This window comes from Oncorhynchus kisutch, linkage group LG24 (assembly GCF_002021735.2).
Source record: "Oncorhynchus kisutch isolate 150728-3 linkage group LG24, Okis_V2, whole genome shotgun sequence".
In the NCBI taxonomy this organism is placed as follows: domain Eukaryota; kingdom Metazoa; phylum Chordata; class Actinopteri; order Salmoniformes; family Salmonidae; genus Oncorhynchus; species Oncorhynchus kisutch.
Window position 1 is genome coordinate 26,382,139 of NC_034197.2, and position 19,638 is coordinate 26,401,776.

The 19,638-nt window shown below is 45.5% G+C and overlaps 4 protein-coding genes across 6 annotated transcripts in view; 1 reads left to right on the forward strand and 3 right to left on the reverse strand.

Annotated features, from left to right (window-relative positions):
* Nucleotides 1–902, forward strand: part of LOC109869561 (ataxin-1-like) — a 49,074-nt gene extending 48,172 nt beyond the window's left edge. For all 3 annotated transcript variants that reach the window (XM_020459783.2, XM_020459782.2, XM_020459784.2), the window contains exon 3: nucleotides 112–902. In XM_020459783.2, the coding sequence (XP_020315372.1) occupies nucleotides 112–546 (435 nt within the window). In that variant the 3' untranslated portion in view covers nucleotides 547–902. The remainder of the gene's footprint in view (nucleotides 1–111) is intronic.
* LOC116357033 (keratin-associated protein 4-3-like) lies at nucleotides 799–1,659 on the reverse strand. The gene has a single exon (XM_031804359.1). It carries the CDS (start codon nucleotides 1,657–1,659, stop codon nucleotides 799–801), a length of 861 nt encoding a protein of 286 aa, XP_031660219.1.
* A 4,221-nt stretch (nucleotides 1,660–5,880) lies between these two features.
* On the reverse strand, nucleotides 5,881–10,560 carry LOC109869791 (interferon regulatory factor 4). Its single transcript, XM_020460044.2, is given in 9 exon segments — nucleotides 5,881–6,614; nucleotides 6,836–6,954; nucleotides 8,425–8,629; nucleotides 8,632–8,810; nucleotides 9,014–9,118; nucleotides 9,212–9,263; nucleotides 9,434–9,519; nucleotides 9,629–9,824; nucleotides 10,090–10,560. Coding segments are annotated over 9 exon segments (1,251 nt in total). The 5' UTR covers nucleotides 10,264–10,560; the 3' UTR covers nucleotides 5,881–6,479.
* Nucleotides 10,561–18,174: 7,614 nt separating this feature from the next.
* Nucleotides 18,175–19,638, reverse strand: part of LOC109869640 (bone morphogenetic protein 7-like) — a 66,359-nt gene continuing 64,895 nt past the window's right edge. The window contains 2 exon segments of the mRNA XM_020459912.2: nucleotides 18,175–19,464; nucleotides 19,467–19,542. Of these exon segments, the coding sequence (XP_020315501.2) occupies nucleotides 19,394–19,464; nucleotides 19,467–19,542 (147 nt within the window). The 3' untranslated portion in view covers nucleotides 18,175–19,393.

Consider the following 19,638-nt stretch of genomic DNA (forward strand, 5'->3'; position numbering starts at 1 on the left):
TTCCTTTCAACAACAATAGTTGAAATCATTAATTGAAATTCCTATCCTTAGTAAAAATTATGTAGATTCCAGCACAGTTGTGAATATGTTGTTGTTGTTCTGTGCATGTAGGAGTTACTGACGGTTCTGGTGGAGTACCCGTTCTTCGTGCGTGACCGCGGCTGGTCTTCCTGCTGTCCCCAGAGAACCGCCCAGCTCTACGGCCTGTCCTGCCGCCAGCTCAGCGAGGGAGACATCTGCTTGGCCCTCACCCCCTTACACACACGCACAGTCCCCCGGGGCCACAGGACACACACCCAGGCCAGGGCCAGCACACACAGGGAGGATATGCCCCCTCCTCTCCCTCCTCCTCCTCTTCCTCATCCCTCCCCTGCTCTTGTCCCTCCTTCTCTCCCTCCTCCCCCTGTAGACCCCCCCACCCAGGAGCAGCCACGCCCACGCAAGAGGCGATGGTCAGCCCCCGACCTCCTTCCTCCCACCGGAACTACTGGGATTGACAAGACCACCAATTTACCTCACGGCTCCAAGCAGAGGAAGTGGCAGTAGAGCGCACACGCAAGCACAAATACACCCTCCTTGTGTGAGAGCACGAGGCAGGGTTGCAGGGAAGGACATAGAACAGGCAACTTTAAGGGTGTCCACACTGCTGCCCAAAGCATGAGCCCATACCCCTCTTTCCCATCTCCCAATCTTAGCTTAACACACCTCAGACAGGGGCAACAGTCTGAGGGGCAGCAGTCTTAGGGCAAGCGGTCTGAGGGGCAACGGTCTGAGGGGCAGCGGTCTGAGGGGCAGCAGTCAGGGGCAGCAGTCTGAGGGGCAGCAATCTGAGGGGCAGCAGTCTGAGGGGCAGTGGTCTGAGGGGCAGCGGTCTGAGGGGCAACGGTCTGAGGGGCAGCAGTCTGAGGGGCAGCAGTCTGAGGGGCAGCAGTCTGAGGACAAGCGGTCTGAGGGGCAGCAGTCTGAGGGGCAACGGTCTGAGGGGCAGCAGTCTGAGGACAAGCGGTCTGAGGGGAAGCGGTCTGAGGGGCAGCGGTCTGAGGGGCAGCGGTCTGAGGGGCAGCAGTCTGAGGACAAGCGGTCTGAGGGGCAGCGGTCTGAGGGGCAACGGTCTGAGGGGAGGTCTGAGGGGCAGCGGTCTGAGGGGAGGTCTGAGGGGCAGCGGTCTGAGGGGCAGCAGTCTGAGGGGCAGCAGTCTGAGGGGCAGCAGTCTGAGGACATGCGGTCTGAGGGGCAACGGTCTGAGGGGCAGCAGTCTGAGGGGCAGCGGTCTGAGGGGCAGCAGTCTGAGGGGTAGCAGTCTGAGGGGCAGCAGTCTGAGGGGCAGCAGTCTGAGGGGTAGCAGTCTGAGGGGCAACGGTCTGAGGACAAGCGGTCTGAGGACAAGCGGTCTGAGGGGAAGCGGTCTGAGGGGCAGCGGTCTGAGGGGCAGCGGTCTGAGGGGCAGCAGTCTGAGGGGCAGCAGTCTGAGGGGCAGCAGTCTGAGGGGCAACGGTCTGAGGGGCAGCAGTCTGAGGGGCAGCAGTCTGAGGGGCAGCAGTCTGAGGGGCAGCGGTCTGAGGGGCAGCGGTCTGAGGGGCAGTGGTCTGAGGGGCAGCAGTCTGAGGGGCAGCAGTCTGAGGGGCAGCAGTCTGAGGGGCAGCAGTTTGAGCTCCACATTGACAGTATGAGATGTTTAGTGAGAATCAAGCACTTGAGAATCAAGCACCCTTATATACTGACAAGTGTTTTCTGCAGGGTATCGATTTTCAATCAGTGTGAAAGTAAACTGTATTAAAGAAGTCTATTACAGATACTGTATATACACTGCCCTCTGTAATTATTGGGAAAGCCACAATTTTGTTGTGGTTTTGGCTCTGTACTCCAGCACTTTGTATGTGAAATGATACAATGGCTATGAGGTTAAAGTGCAGACTGACGCTTTAATTTGAGAACATTTTAATCCATACCAGGTGAACCGTTTAGAAATTACAGTGCTTTTTGTACATAGTCCCCCCATTTTAGGGGACCAAAAGTATATATTCACTTATATGCATTAATGTTGTCAAAAGTTTAGTATTTGGTCCCATACTCCTTGCACGCATCAAGCTTGTGACTCTACAAACTTGTTGGCTGCATTAGCTGTTTGTGCCCAGTAGAAATGAATGGTAAATCATTTTTGTGTAATTTTGGAGTTACTAAGAAGAGAATGTTTCTGAACACTTCTACATTAATGTGGATGCTAACATGATTACAGGTAGTCCTGTATGAATCGTGAATAATGATGAGTGACGCAGAAATATCATACCCCCAAGACATGCCAACCTCTCACTATAACAATAACAGAGGAGGTTAGCATTTTATATCATACCCCCAAGACATGCTAACCTCTCACTATTACAATAACAGAGGAGGTTAGCATTTTATATCATACCCCCAAGACATGCTAACCTCTCACTATTACAATAACAGAGGAGGTTAGCATTTTATATCATACCCCCAAGACATGCTAACCTCTCACTGTTACAATAACAGAGGTTAGCATTTTATATCATACCCCCAAGACATGCTAACCTCTCACTATTACAATAACAGAGGAGGTTAGCATTTTATATCATACCCCCAAGACATGCTAACCTCTCACTATTACAATAACAGAGGAGGTTAGCATTTTATTTCTATTTATTTTTTAAGTCACAAGCTTGATGTACTCATTGCTTGTTAGGAATATGGGACCAAATAATAACTTTTGACTACTTTAATACACATATAAGTGAATTTGTCCCAATACTTTTGGTCCCCTATATGTCATTTCTATAAGGTTCACCTGATATGGATGAAAATACTCTCAGATTAAAGCTGGCAGTCTGCACTTACCTCATAGTCATTGTATAATTTCACATCCAAAGTTCTGGAGTACAGAGCCCCAAAAAATGACTATATGTTACATTACAGATGTTCTATGCTAAACCGATTTAATGCAACCTCTCTGATTGTCACTTTCGCAATGTGTTCTCAGTTTTAAATCTTCTAGCTTCTTCTGAGCCGAAGTCTGTCAGCCGGTCGGTCGGTGGATCTGGGCAGGCAAGGTGAACGAAAGTATCAGCAACTCTTTGCCTTTTTACTATTCTCGTTATCGGGGGGTCATGTCAATCGCTTGTTCGCCAAGGCATTGCCCTTGTTCTTAACAATGTCTCAGCAAAGGGAAAAACACTCATGAAAACTTCATAACAGACAGTCCCCTCCCACACAGACGGGTCTGTGTCACCTTGCCTCGAAAAAGGCAAGATAGAGGGAGAGTAATGGTGCTAATAACAAGTTTGAACACGATGCTTTGTGAACAGACATTTGACCCCTAGGTACTGTAGGGTGGCAGGTAGCCTAGCAGTTAGAGTGTTGAGCCAGGACCTGAAAGGTTCGAAAGTCACTGGTTCAAATACCCGAGCCGTTAAGGTGAAAAATCTGTCAGTGTGCCCTTAACCCTAATTCTCTCCAGGGGCGCTGTACTACTATGGTTGACCCTGTAAAACACATTTCACTGCATCTACTTGGTGTATGTGAACATATTTATTTATTTTACTGTACTCTGTACCCCTTCTGTTCCCCTTTCTTTTCTCCATGTACTGTATGTGTTGGAGCGCAGGGAAAAATGATTGAAAGTATTTTAAAGCTCAGATACGGGTATCTTTTTCAGCACACTCTTTCACTTTAGTTTTTGAACTTTTTTTTGTCCATTTTTTATTTTATTTTTTGTTATAGCTATAAAAAAAATTATATTTTTAAAATTGTGTGTCTGTTATATAATGTTTGCTAGAAATAATATTAAAAAAGCTTTATAGATTTATACTGAATGAGGTGAATTTCTTCCCATATAAGATGTTGATTTGCTTCATGTCATTGGAAAGAGAGAATATCCAATTCTCCCATATTATGGTATATCATTATAATTCCATCTTTCCTCTAGACCCATCGTAATCAAAACATTGCCATTATGGGAGCAGTCAAGCAGGGGGTTGAAACCAAAATCATTTTCCAATTGTTTCGTTCTGAACAGAACCATTCTTTTTTCTGAACAGAACCTTTATAGATCACATTCGTTCATGATTCTTTTCCAGGTTTCAGTTCTGTTCCCTGAACCGGTTCTTACCCCTGGTGTGCACTAATACTACTAATAATTGATGTCACAGCCAACACTTTAGTTCTAACACGACAAGAGAAAAGTTTATTATTTAAATTATTATTTTATGATTCATTTGATCTATAATCAGGTCTATACATCTGTGACAGGTTCAAACATCACATTATGGACATGAAACCATTTATATGTTTACTAGACTGGCTGTACATACAGTGCATTCGGAAAGTATTCAGACCCCTTGACTTTTTCCACATTTTGTTACGTTACAAACTTATTAAAACATGTATTAAATCTATTTTTCTCATCAATCTACACACAATATCCCATAATGAGAAAGCAAAAACAGTTTTTGTGAAGTTTTGGTATATTTAAATAAAAATAGAAATATCACATTTACATAAGTGTTCAGACCCTTCACTCAGTACTTTGTTGAAGTACCTTTGGCAGCGATTACAGCCTCGAGTCTTCTTGAGCTCGCTTCACAGCTATTTTCAGGTCTCTCCAGAGATGTTCGATCGAGTTCAAGTCCAGGCTCTGGCTGGGCCACTCAAGGACATTCAGAGACTTGTCCTAAAGCCACTCCTGCATTGTCTTGGCTGTGTGCTTAGGGTAGTTATCCAATTGGAAGGTGAACCTTCGCCCCCAATCTGAGGTCCTGAGTGCTCTGGAGCAGGTTTTCATCAAGGGATCTCTCTGTACTTTGCTCCATTCATCTTTGCCTCATCCTGACTAGTCTCCCAGGCCCTGCGCTGAAAAACCTCTCCACAGAATGATGCTGGCATCACCATGCTTCACCGTAGGGATGGTGCCAAGTTTCCTCCAGACGTGACGCTTGGAATTCAGGCCAAAGAGTTCAATCTTGGTTTCATCAGACTAGAGAATCTTGAATCTCATGGTCTGAGAGTGCTTTAGGTGCCTTTGGCAAACTCCAAGCAGGCTGTCATGTGCCTTTTACTGAGGAGTGGCTTCCGTCGGGCCACTGTACCGTCGGGCCTGATTGGTTGAGTGCAGCAGAGATCGTTGTCCTTCAGGAAGGTTCTCCCATCTCCACAGAGGACCTCTGGAGCTCTGTCGGAGTGAACATCGGGTTCTTGGTCACCTCCCTGACCAAGGCCCTTCTCCCCCGATTGCTCAATTTGGCCAGCTCGGCCAGCTCTAGGAAGAGTCTTGGTGGTTCCAAACTTCTTCCATTTAATAATGATGGAGGCCACTTTGTTCTTGGGGACCTTCAATGCTGCAGAACGTTTTTGGTTCCCTTCCCCAGATCTGTGCCTCGACACAATCCTGTCTTGGAGCTCTCTAAATTCCTTTGACCTCATGGCTTTGTTTTTGCTCTGGCATGCACTGTCAACTGTGAGATCTTATATTGACAGTTGTGTGCCTTTACAAATCATGTCCAATCAGTTAAATTTACCACAGTTGGACTACAGTTCTACAATAAAGTTGTAGAAAAATCTCAAGGATGATCAATGGAAACAGGATTCACCTGAGTTCAATTTCAAGTCTCATAGCAAAGGGTCTGAATACTTATGTAAATAAGGTGCTTCTGTCATTATGGGGTATTGTGTGTAGATTGATGAGGGATAAAAAAGATGTTTTACATTTTTGAATAACGCTGTAACGTAACAAAATGTCAAAAAAGTCAAGGGGTCTGAATACTTTCCAAACACACTGTACATTTCTATCACAAGTTGATTATGAGGTAAATGGAAGTTTTTCACATTGTACAAGATACTGTAAAATAAAAATGCTTAAACAACGCATTGAGAAAACATAATGACAAAAGATGTCAAACATTTACTGGCAAAAGTATGACTTTCTCTGTAGATTACAGGGCTGGAGGAATGTAACCAATCTCAAATTCATAGACAGCGCTATTGATGTGAGGACTGACCATCCATGATATCAAAATTATAGGTATAACCATGTTTTGAGGCTATACATTGTTTGTTTACATTTACTTTGTTTACAAACATTGGAGTTAAACAAGCTTATATTTTGTTGAACTAACCTCATGAGACATTTATACGTTTTATTCTTCAATAATCATTTGGTACATATCCTACTTTTTTCTATCTTTTTTTAATAGATGTAGCAACTGCAGATTATCAATTTAAGATGTATGTGAGAAATATCTGTTCCAAGCATACTTGCTCCTACCTGTGTCGTATCATATTGTTCTCTGCTCTCTTAAGGTTGAGGTATATGTTGCTTTCCACAGGGCATACAGTAAACCTACACTGACCGTGTCTTGAGTCTCCACTCACCCCCCATCATGGCTGGCTAAGCTGGGACAGGAGGGGCCACCAGGGGGGACTGGTGATGTTCCCCAGGGGTTACTCAGAGGGGTGTCCTGGGCTCCTTACCGCTGGGGCAGGGGGTGAGGCTGACCCTCTCCCTCTTCCCCCATGGTCTTGTGTGTGTGAAGGCGTGGTCTCCCCTCTGTCCCCATCCTCAGGCACCTATGCAGTAGGTTGACAGCAAACAGGGGCACCACCTGCACACAAAGACACACAGACAGGAAGACATTGTCACTGACTATGACTACGAGGACCTCTGCTGGTAGATGGAATACCTGCGTTTTACTGCTCAACTGGCAGGGAAAGACCTGGATTACTATATAAGAATATATGATTCAGCAACTGCAGTTGCAGTTGCTGATTGTAGCACAGGAATTCCCTAATCCACAGTGACTCCTGACCCCATCCCATTAACCACCTGTGCAATGATCAGTTTCCTGGTTTTCAGTTGGCTGGCATCAGGAAACTCCTCACCAAAGCAGAGGTCAATCTCATAGCGAGGTTTGGGTCCCGCCCCCTGGATATAGTCCTGGAGCTCTGTGGAGAGATAAGGGAAGGGATGGAGAGAGAGATAAGGAGAGGAATGGAGAGAGAGAAGGGGATGGAGAGAGAGAGAAGGGGATGGATGGAAAGAGAAGGGGAGGGATGGAGAGATAAGGAGAGGGATGAGAGAAAGATAAGGAGAGGAATGGAGAGAGAGAAGGGGATGGAGAGAGAGAAGGGGAGGGATGGAGAGAGAGAGAGAAGGGGATGGAGAGAGAGAGAGAAGGGGAGGGATGGAGAGAGAGAGAGAAGGGGATGGATGGAGAGAGAGAAGGGGAGGGATGGAGAGAGATACGGAGAGGAATGGAGAGAGAGAAGGGGATGGAGAGAGAAAGGGAAGGGGAGGGATGGAGAGAGAGAGAATGGGATGGATGGAGAGAGAGAAGGGGAGGATGGAGAGAGAGAGAAGGAGAGGGATGAGAGAAAGATAAGGAGAGGAATGGAGAGAGAGAAGGGGATAGAGAGAAAGAGAGAGAGAAGGGGGGGATGGAGAGAGAGAGAAGGGGATGTATGGAGAGAGAGATAAGGAGAGGAATGGAGAGAGAGAAGGGGGTGGAGAGAGAGAGAGAAGGGGAGGGATGGAGAGAGAGAGAGAAGGGGATGGATGGAGAGAGAGAAGGGGATGGATGGAGAGAGAGAAGGGGATGGATGGAGAGAGAGAAGGGGATGGAGAGAGAGAGAGAAGGGGAGGGATGGAGAGAGAGAAGGGGATGGAGAGAGGAGGGATGGAGAGAGAGAAGGGGATGGAGAGAGAGAGAGAAGGGGAGGGATGGAGAGAGAGAAGGGGATGGAGAGAGGAGGGATGGAGAGAGAGAAGGGGATGGAGAGAGAGAGAGAAGGGGAGGGATGGAGAGAGAGAAGGAGAGGGATGAGAGAAAGAAGGGGAGGGTGGAGAGAGAGAAGGGGAGGGGCGGAGAGAGAGAAGTGGAGAGATAGAGAGAGATAAGGAGAGGAATGGAGAGAGAAGGGGATGGAGAGAGAGAGAAGGGGAGGGATGGAGAGAAAGAAGGGGAGGGATGGAGAGAGAGATAAGGAGAGGAATGGGGGAGAGAAGGGGATGAGAGAGAAAGAAGTGGAGGGTGGAGAGAGAGATAAGGAGAGGAATGGAGAGAAGGGGAAGGATGGAGAGAGAGATAAGGGGAGGGATTGAGAGAGAGAGAGAAGGGGAGGGATGGAGAGAGAGATAAGGGGAGGGATGGAGAGAGAGAGAAGGGGAGGGATGGAGAGAGAGATAAGGAGAGGAACAGAGAGAGAGAAGGGGATGCAGAGAGAGAAGGGGAGGGATAGAGAGAGAAGGGGAGGGATGGAGAGAGAGAGAGAGAGAGATGGAGAGAGATAAGGAGAGGAATGGAGGAACAAAAGGGGAGGGATGGAGAGAGATAAGGAGATGGATGGAGAGAGAGAGGGGGAGAGATATAGAGATAAGGAGAGGGATGGAGAGATAAGGTTTAGTAAGGCCCCTACCCTTCAGAAATATAGCTGTGTCCAGCAGCTTGCAGGTCCTCTCCCTGTCCAGTTTGTTGGGCCTGTCTGTGTGTTGGGCCAGGGGGCCACTCCAGTACACCCTGCCCTGGCAGAACCTCTTGATAAACACCCCGTCTGGAGCAACCCACACCAGGACACCCCTCTCCAGGTGGGGCAGCAGGCGGCCCATGGCCTCAGCGATGCCCGGGGGAAGATGGATGACCCCTGGAGGGGGAAGGGGACCTGTTGGGCTGTGCAGGGTCCATAGATCCTCTCATTCCCCAGGGGCACCTGACCCTGCAGGAGGAAACAGCCGTCTGGGGTGCTGGTGGTCACATCCACTACTAGCTGGCCCTGATAGAACAGACACACCCGCACACGCAAGTCTGGACACACACACACAGACGCAAGCAACACACACACACACACACAAACACACACACACTAATTAATCAATCAAGCATCAACCACCCAGTTCTGTTTTTCTGGGAGTGCTGTAGCAGCACCCCTACTTCCCGTGATGTGCCAGCACTACTGAGACCCTCCAGGCTCTAGTTTGAATGATACTGCAGTGTACGGGTTGTTTTACCAGAGATCTGTGGTGTAGGGACGACTATGGAGAGAGGAGCAGAGCCATCCCTCTGAGGATTCCCTGTGTTGGACCAGTAGTACACATGGTCCCCTGCCAAGCCCTCTAGATGAGAGAGAACGCACACAAATATATCTGACTCAACATTGTTCAGTTATTCAGATACCAGTCACAAGTACATGGAGAATGATTACTGACCTCTGGAGTTGACTCTTCCATCCCTGGCCTCTGATTCACTATTGCAGCCAGACTGAGGGGACACACATATTTACAGCAAATGATCTGACTTGTAGAACATTCAGTGCAAATGTGCAAAACTTCATTCATACGTAAATGTAAAGTTATTGCAACCATTATCCTCTAGATGGCAGAAACTATCCACCTGCAACACAGCATCGAAGAGAAAACCTGCCGTGTTACCTGTGGATGGCATGTGACAATGTTCCTCAGTGGAACACTGGAGCGGCTGGTCTGGATGGTCACCTGACTCTCAGGCTGAGGAGATTCTGAGACAGAGGAGGAATAGAGAGTAAATAATCACACGTTTAACCCATAAGGGGCTCTGAGCTCTCTACACCAGAGCTTCATGAGACTGAACATTGCAGTTACTGGTACCTGAGTCTCTGCCTGTCTCTGGCTCTGCCTGGATGTGGTAGACCTTGTAGGGCTCGGATACATCTAACTGGCTGCGCTCTGGGACTTCTTTGAAGTCTGTGCTCTTGTTGAAGGCACAGCGGAGACGAGTCTTCCAGGTGGTGGGATCTGCCTTGTCCCTCCCCTCCCGATACTTCCCCTTATACACTGCCCACGCCTGGTAGGGACACACACACACATAAACACATGCACACACACACACAAAGAAGGATATGCGTGCCAAAAGAGAAACACAGAGTGCGTTAATGGCTGATGAACATAGAAGAAGAGTAACACTTGCACTGATATGCACATGGACATCCAAATCAATCCATCAATTAGGTCTATATCAATATATTGATCATTCTATTAAATACAATTGGACAAGACACACTGCCAATCTTGTGTGGAAAAAAATGTAGAAACACAATATACATTCTAACCTTGAATAGTGCTGCATCTTCGTTCAGACTATAGTCCTGTTTTGCCGCGTGTTTCCATGGGATCCTGAACATAGTTTTGTCTTCGTTCTCCCAGGTAAGTCCTGCATACTTTCCGCTGTCTATCTGCGCTATCAGCCACTCTCTCAAACGCATTTTCTTGACCAGCTCCTCCATCTTCAAAATACATATGAAACAAATAGGCTCCGAACAAAAAATCTAAAAGTTGTAGTTGTACTTGTAGACCACAAGTAGACCTAATTACATGATACCTCTTTGCACAGACTATAACATGCTAACACAAAATGATTCATCAAAATAAATTGTTATCAAATAAAACGTCTATGTTTCAGCACAACGAATATGACCATGGAAATGTCGCCATGAAAGTAATCATCAAGCACTGTAGAAGTGCTCGGGGCGCCTTTTTAAGTGAAAATGAAAGTAAAACGTGGGCTAAAGCAAAGATTATCCATGTGAGAGTACTTTCAGTTTCCGACTGGATTTGTAGGCTACATGTCATAGGCTCATTTAGCGCCCAGAGTGCAGGGAGGTGTGAAATTTTTTTTAACCATTTTATACTAAATACATTATTAGAATAAGTAATTTTAGCTTACCTATTCTTTTGTAAAACAAGACATCCCTCTACCTTATAGGCTTACAGTCCGTTCAGTTATGATCAAATATTGCATGCCATTTATAGCATTTCGAAACAACTGTTTCAATATCTGAAGTCATCTATTATCAGTTAGCTATCAGCCTAGTTTATTTTCCTGATGACTGAGTAGCCTAGACTATGTCTTTCCCTTCCTCATGCGGTGGATGGAGTTTCATGCACCACAGTAATGCTCTTTCAAGATGAATAGCTAAACATCCGTTTATTTCATGAAGGGTTGTAAAGTCCCAGGGCCACATAGGCCTGCAGATCATTTCATTTCATAAATCATTAATATGATTGTAGCCCCCATCAAAAGACCCACTAAAAAGACATAAAAAAGGAGAGGGAAGATATTTATCACATTATTATGAAGTTATAGTTATATATATATATATCCTTTATTTAACTAGGCAAGTCAGTTAAGAACAAATTCTTATTTACAATGACGGCCTACCCCGACCAAACCCGGATGATGCTGGGCAATTGTGCGCCGCCCTATGGAACTCCCATTCGCGGCCGGTTGTGATACAGTCTGGAATCGAACCAGGGTCTGTAGTGATGCCTCTAGCACTGAGATGCAGTGCCTTAGACTCCTACACCACTCAGGAGCCCTATATATATATCATAGCTTGGTTGAAAGTAACTGAAAAACATTGAAATACATTTTTAGCAATTAAAGGCTGTCCCATAAGGAATTGTGCCTATCTCTCCTCCCCCAGTCTATGTGGTGAGGTACAGAGATGAGAGGAGTGGAGAGAGTTTGACAGATGAAACAAGGGGATGTCCCCTTCAATCAACACTGGAATAAATGTGTGTTGTTATTAAAGAGGACCCCCTGGGTAGTCATGTTGTTTCCTGCTCTCAGCCAGGCAATGCGCACTTTCTTCAAAAATGTAGGTATGTGTGTGATTGTGTGTGTGTTTGTGTGCGTGTATGCGTGTGTGTGGGTGTGTGCATGGGTGTGTGCGCGTGGGTGTGTGCGGGTGTGTGCGCGGTTGTGTGCGTGTGTGTGTGTGCCTGGGTGTGCATGTGTGTGTGTGTGCGTGTGTGTGTGTGCCTGGGTGTGCGTGTATGTGTGCGTGGGTGTGTGCTGGGTGTGCGCGGGTGTGTGCGCTGGTGTGTGCGTGGGTGTGCGCGCTGGTGTGCACGTGTGGTTGTGTGCATGGGTGTGTGTGCGTGGGTTTGCGCGTGTGTGTGTATGTGCCTGGGTGTGCGTGTGTGTGTACGTGTTTCTCTGTCTGCTATAGGCTTGGGTTCCTGTTCTTCACCACAGCAGTGACAATGAAGGTTAATGTAGCCTCTGACGCAAAGGGGGAGAAACATCTGGACAAGTCAGCACACAACATATATGTTTGGAACAGAGATGGAGTGTTCCAACAAGGTAAAGATTTGTCCTTGGCTGTCTCAGTATTCACATTCTTTTGAGATAGGAAATCACCTTTAAAGGTGCACTCACACACACACACACACACACACACACACACACACACACAAACACACACACACACACACACACACACACACACACACACACACACACACACACACACACACACACACACACACACACACACACACACACACACACACACACACACACACACACACACACACACACACACACAAACTGATTAGAATTACCTTACGCTAACGCAATCTTCCGCTGGAACAACCAACACACACACGTAAGCACGGATGCAGCCACACACACACACACTCAATAACACACACACGCACTCATAAAAACACACACACAAATGACTCCTATTGGCTAAGATCTAACTCGCCCACGTACTGAAACCTGATAACAAATACCATGTGAAAGTGAAAGTTAAGAGGATTGTTCTGGAAAGGCTTTCCAGCTTCTGCTTTTTTTACTACCAGCAATGAAAAAATAACAAGCAGTACTTTCAGTCAGACCAACTGGTAGAAATAGAGTCCATTAAATTGCCTGGCCTACCGAAAGTACAAGAACAAGGACCATATTATCTACAGTACCAGTCAAACGTTTGGACACACCTACTCCTTCCAGGGGTTTTCTTTATTTCTACTATTTTCTACATTGTAGAAGAATATTGAAGATATCATAACTATGAAATTACACATATGGAATAATGTAGTAACCAAAAACATGTTAAACAAATCAAAATAGATTTTATATTTGAGATTGTTCAGAGTAGCCAACCTTTGCCTTGATGCACACTCGTAATATAGAGAGGAAGGACAGTCAATGCGGAACATTTCAAGAACTTTGACATTTTTTTCAAGTGCAGTTGCAAAATAAAGGGCTCCCTATTGGTGCAACGGTCTAAGGCACATCTCAGTGCTTGAAGCTTCACTACAGACACCCTGGTTCAAATCCAGGCTGTTTCACAACCAGTCATGTTTGGGAGTCCCATAGGGCGGTGTGAAATTGGCCCAGCGTCGTCTGGGTTTGGCCGGTGTAGGCTGTCATTGTAAATAAGAATTTGTTCCTAACTGACTTGGCTAGTTAAATAAAGATTCAATTAAAAAAATATATAGATATATGATGAAACTGACTCTCATGAGCACCGCCACAAAAAGGACACCAATAAGAAAAAGACACTTGCTTGGATCAAGAAACACAAGAAATTGACATTTAACCAGTGAAAATCTGTCCTTTGGTCCGATGAGTCCAAATTTGAGATTTTTGGTTCCAACCGCCGTGTCTTTGTGAGACGCAGAGTAGGTGAATGGATGATCTCTGCATAAGTAGTTCCCACCGTGAAGCCTGGAGGAGGAGTTGTGATGGTGCTTTGCTGGTGACACTGTCAGTGATTTATTTAGAATTCAAGGCACACTTAACCACCATGGCTACCACAGCATTCTGCAGCGATACGCCATCTTATCTGGTTTGCACTCAGTGGGACTATCATTTGTTTTTCAAATGAAAATGACCCAAAACACACTTCCAGGCTGTGTAAGGGCTATTTGACCGAGAAGGAGAGTGTAACGGCGTTCTTCTATCTCCTCCTCTGACGAAGAGGTAGAACAAGGATCGGACCAAAATGCAGCGTGATGATGATTCATGATATATTTTAATGAAGGAAAATCTATACATACAGAAACTACAAAACTAATGAAATGAAATAATGAAAACCGAAACAGCCCTATCTGGTGCAAACACAAAGACAGGAACAATCACCCACGAAAACACTCACAGAATATGGCTGCCTAAATATGGTTCCCAATCAGAGACAACGATAATCACCTGACTCTGATTGAGAACCGCCTCAGGCAGCCCTAGACTACTTAGACACCCCACAAAACCCCTAAGACAAAAACACACCACAATAACCCATGTCACACCCTGGCCTGACCAAATAATTAAAGAAAACACAAAATACTAAGACCAAGGCGTGACAGAGCGTGATGGAGTGCTGCATCAGATGACCTGGCCTCCACAATCACCCGACCTCAACCCAATTGAGATGGTTTGGGATGAGTTGGACCGCAGAGTGAAGGAAAAGCATCCAACAAGTGCTCAGCATATGTGGGAACTCGTTCAAGACTGTTCAAAAAGCATTCCTCGTGAAGCTGGTTGAGAGAATGCCAAGAGTGAGCAAAGTTGTCTTCAAGCCAAAGGGTGGCTACTTTGAAGAATCTCAAATATGAAATATATTTGGATTTGTTTAACACTTTTTTTGGTTACTACATGATTATTTTCCTCGTGACTAGTTTTGATGTCTTCACTATTATTCTACAATGTAGAAAATAGTAAAAATCTGGAAAAACTCTTGAATGAGCAGGTGTGTCCAAACTTTTGACTGGTACTGCACATATACAGTTGAAGTCGGAAGTTTACATACATCTTAGCCAAATACATTTAAACTCAGTCAGTTAGGATCACCACTTTATTTTAAGAATGTGAAATAATAATAATAATAGTAGAGGGAATGATTTATTTCAGCTTTTATTTCTTTCATCACATTCCCAGTGGGTCAGAAGCTTTCATACACTCAATTAGTATCTGGTAGCATTGCCTTTAAATTATTTAACTTGGGTCAAATGTTTCGGGTAGCCTTCCACAAGCTTCCCACAATAAGCTGGGTGAATTTTGGCCAATTCCTCCTGACAGAGCTGACGTAACTGAGTCAGGTTTGTTGGCCTACACAGAAACAAGATCCCACAACTGAAGGTGGGAAAGGGCTGCCCAAGTATGATCCCAAATCAGAGACAACGATAGCCAGCTGCCTCTGATTAGGAACCATACCCGGTCAACAAAGTGTGTGTGTGTGTGTGGGGTCGTCAAGTGTCAGTCTCTGGGGGAAGCAAATAAACAGAACTGTTCATTCTCTTCATCAGTGTGATGAGGTAACAGTGGAGCCTGTGGGGACATATAACAATGTGACACCAAGAGTAAGTCAGAGGGAGAGGTGGTGATTTAATTTTTTAATTTTTTAATTTTACCTTTATTTAACCAGGCAAGTCAGTTAAGAACACATTCTTATTTTCAATGACGGCCTAGGAACAGTGGGTTAACTGCCTGTTCAGGGGCAGAACGACAGATTTGTACCATGTCAGCTCGGGGGTTTGAGACTTGCAACCTTCCGGTTACTAGTCCAACACTCTAACCACTAGGCTACCCTGCCGCCCCGTGATGGATGGGTGGGCCATAGAAATCCCTCATTCATTACTATAGGGGGTTGGTGCTTGGCTGTATTGCTGGGGGTCAGGTCTGGAGGGTTGATGAGGGCTGAATACAGGCAGTGTTTGGGGTCAAGTTTGGGGACAGGGAGCAGGGGGGCAGTAGGGGAGTAAAGGGTGCAGAGAATTGAGGGCCACATTACCACCCTATTGACCCCTGACACCTGTGGTCAGAGGAATGGGGCTGACGTACACCAGAGCTGAAATGGAAATGGTCCATTTCATTTAGTCCGTTTCTCCAGGTTGCTACAGGTTACTAAGTGTAAATATTTTGACCTACGGAGGCTGACACACTGAAACACTGTCCTGTTTTCCAGCCTCTTGGTTTGAAACCCTGTTGTCCACACACATACGCTGAGTTTAGGAAGTCTGCGGGTGGCGAGGAGCACTAATCCCAGCCATCTAATAAACAGGATGCTGGTGAAGTCAGAGGGGAGAGGAGAGAGGGACGAGGCATGCGGAAAGAGAAGAGGGGGAGATGAGATGAGAAAGGGGTGAAGAGTGAGAGAGGAGGGGAGGGGAGATGAGAAGTGGTAGAGGAGAGAGGAGAGAGGTGCAGGCCCAACTCCAGGATGACATTTTAAATCCATCCTGGGGCACAACTAGTATTGCTTTAGAGCCCTAATAAAACAAGGTAGTTTGGTCCTACTACTATTCACAAATGTATCTGATATGTAGCCATACACATTAACAACCGTTGTTTTATCGAATAACACAAAAAAGATATGCACCTCAATACCACATACAAGTTTGAAATGCAGCCTTATCTGCCGTAGGCCTACACATTTGCACCTACTGTACCAACAAGCACAGATTAGCTCGGCAGAATGAGCACCACAGAATCAAAGATTCTTCATAGCTTAAACTTCAGTAATTACAACTATAGGCTACATTCCTGTCAAATACGTGACACTACACAACGAGTGTAACCAAGACCGTTTCTTACAGGTTTGAAATATTTGATGTTGGGGAGAGTTTCACACACACACACACACACACACACACCACACACACACACACACACACACACACACACACACACACACACACACACACACACACACACACACACACACACACACACACACACACACGCACACACTATAGCAAGAGAGCAGGGAGGGGGTGTTTTCATAGTATTGACATCACATTTACAGTAGCCTATCACACAACTAATGTGTAATGCAAATGAATGATACAGAGTGAATGTTTCTACTCCTTTGAGTAGGCTACACACGGTATTGGTCCTACTACTGCGACATACAAAATGTACTCAAATGTAGTCCTATCTGAAATGCATCCATATACAGAACAACGGTCATTTTACAAACAAGAAAGCATATTGAGGAGAAGCCCCATGAAGACTGGACCATGGTCAGAAGGCTACCGCCAGTCAGCGCAATGAAAGGATAATGTTATAAGCGCTGCCATTTTCAGCACCACCGGAGTGGACAGCCAGGACAACGTGAGCACTGCGCTAGGGCTCACAACCATTAGGCTACATTGGTCATTGTCCATATACCCATCAAATAACCCAAAGCTGTATATCTATCAAGAGCAATAAGACCGACAAAAGGAAGAAGCCTAATGGCATTAAGATTCATAGATACACCTAAAAGATGCATTGAAGGAAAATGGCCTAAACTATACATTCACAAATGAGCCAAACAACCAGTAGGTTTACAAGAGGGAAAACCAATGAATAAATAATTCTGGAACATTGGCCAGGGCCATAAAGGTTGTAGATAACCATTTAGAGGAGTTGCAGCCTCCTCCATGCGTGTTGAACATCATGAGAAGTTTCTGATTCCAAAATGTACTTTTCAAGCTGGGCTTTTCGTTAATGTAACATACTCTGTGTTCACTGAATAGGTTCTTCAGGTTTTTTTTTTCGCACTTTGCTGTAGATGCCCCAAAAATGTTAATCATGTTTCAGTGCCAACAGCACAGTCGTCATTGCTGACAGACAAAGGCCCGCCGTGACTTTGAAGAACACTGATGGGGTCCATTTGTTTCTGCCGGCTGTGGTTGCAATTTTATTTTGCAAGAATGTGCGAGCCACAATAAACTCTGCTTCCCTGGTTCAGTTCGTCAGGTGCTAGTGGCTGGGGTAACGGAGGTGCAAGTGCTAATGGCTGGAGTAACTGAGGTGCAGGTGCTAGTGGCTGGAGTAACGGAGGTGCAGGTGCTAGTGGCTGGGGTAAGCTGTAGCTGTCTGCAAAAGTGAAACATTTCCCCCTTTCTGTGAGAACCCGACCTGGGATCCAATGAGCTTCCTAAACAAGGTAATGAAGGTGGTACCTTATGACATTGCATGGCCAGATGCCCAATCAGAATACATTTTGGGATTTTAAATACTTTACATTATTACACCCCCTCTCACTCACTCATCCCTCCTCAGATCATGAGCGTAAACCCAGCATATAGCCTCTTTCCCGGTCTGCGCTACTGGCAGTTCCCAGCGGTGCTACATTGGCAAAACCGGGCAGGGTAATTCATATACCATTTATTATGTTTATGGAGAAACAAAACTGGAAGGGCACAGATTCTATCTGGGGGGTTCATGCCCGGCTTGGCCACCCTGTAGAGCATGCACTGGAGAGGGGTGAGGAGATGAGAGGGGAGAGGAGAGAGGTGTGAGGGGGGAGAGGAGAGGGGTGAGGAAAGACGAGAAAGGGTAGAACGCCAAGAGGGGAAAGAAAAGAGGATAGATGAGAGGAAAGTGTGCTGTTGGTTAGGGAAAAGAAACCCGACACCAGAAAGTCAGTGATGCTTTCTCCCATTTTATTGAACCAGTTTTGCAGTAAAACAAAGACTTTTGTGAGTTAATAAGATTGGCAGAGAATACCAGCCTTCTCGGCTCTCAATAAATAGTCCTCTTAAATAAGGTAGACTTTACGGCAGAGGATAGAAAAACAGTTCATCCTAAAATGACCTGGCACACAGATACACATATCTCTCTCTCTCAATCCCCCTTCTTTCTCTTACGTCTGTATTATTGTTTCTCAATGACTTGTGTGACACTTTTTTAACCCTAGCTTATAAACAGAGCTATATTAATGCAAATGTCGTTTTTTCTGAAGAGAACTAACCATTTTCTTTCTATATCTGAGTCAATACACTAGTGTGCGTATGACATCAGAGTAACATTAAGGCAATGTTTGGGATATGGAGAGGAAAGGGCAGAGTTGTTTCCCATGACAAGAGTGTAATGATAGGTCCGTACTGATGATAGATTTAACACTGTACTGTGCAGGACAAACAACTGAGCAAGCATGGTGAGAAACAGAGAGGGAGAGAACAAGAGAGATAGAAAAAGAGAGAGAGAGAAAGAAAGAGACAGAAAGAGAGCGGGAGAGAGAGAAAGAGAGAGGTGTGTTTGTACTATACTGTATGATGAGTGAGACGCAATGTAAAGAGTTGCATAACATACAGTACATGTAGACACTGGAGTACAGAGGAGAAACATTGAACCTACCCTTAACATTCCCAAGACCAGGAAATAAATACGCTTCTCTTTGTTTGAAAAACTATTTACACAGTAATGTACATGAAGAGTCCATAGAGCATCCACACTTCCTAAAGCCTGGTCTTTCAGTCATAAAAAGCATACAAAAACAATATAGATCAAAAATATCTAGAAAAACACCTTTAACTACACAGAAAACATATTGACATTAACAAAATATTGTTGACTGTGCATTACTATACAATCACTGCTTAAAATGTCTCATACACAGTAGAAAGCACAGAGAGTGTGTGTGTGGGGGGAGGGGGGGGGGTGTTCCAAGTTGGACTCAATAATCATGATTGTCTGCCAGTCCTCATGTAGCTCCTATCCAGCAGCACGGCAAGGCACTCTAGGACATGTAGTTCATTCATGTGTCCATTCAAGTCTCTAGATGAAAGTCACGTGTGTTGAGGGATATTTAGAGGCAGGAATGTGTGTGTGTGTTGTGAGGGTTCCAGGTTGGCTGTAGTCTAATGGCAGCCACAGGCTCTGACCACCATGTTGCGGTACTTCTTGAGGATGACATTGGAGCTGTCGTCAAGTAGAGCACTGAGATGGCATGGAGCTGGGTGGGAGCACAGCAGGGCTTAGGAATGGTGTCTGGGTTTATTAGGTGGACCTATACAGGGGGGGGGGGGTAAAGAGGTGGGGGGTTGGAGTAAGGGAGATACTGAACTGATAACATGTCAATGCAGTTGTCTTTGTGTTGACGCTG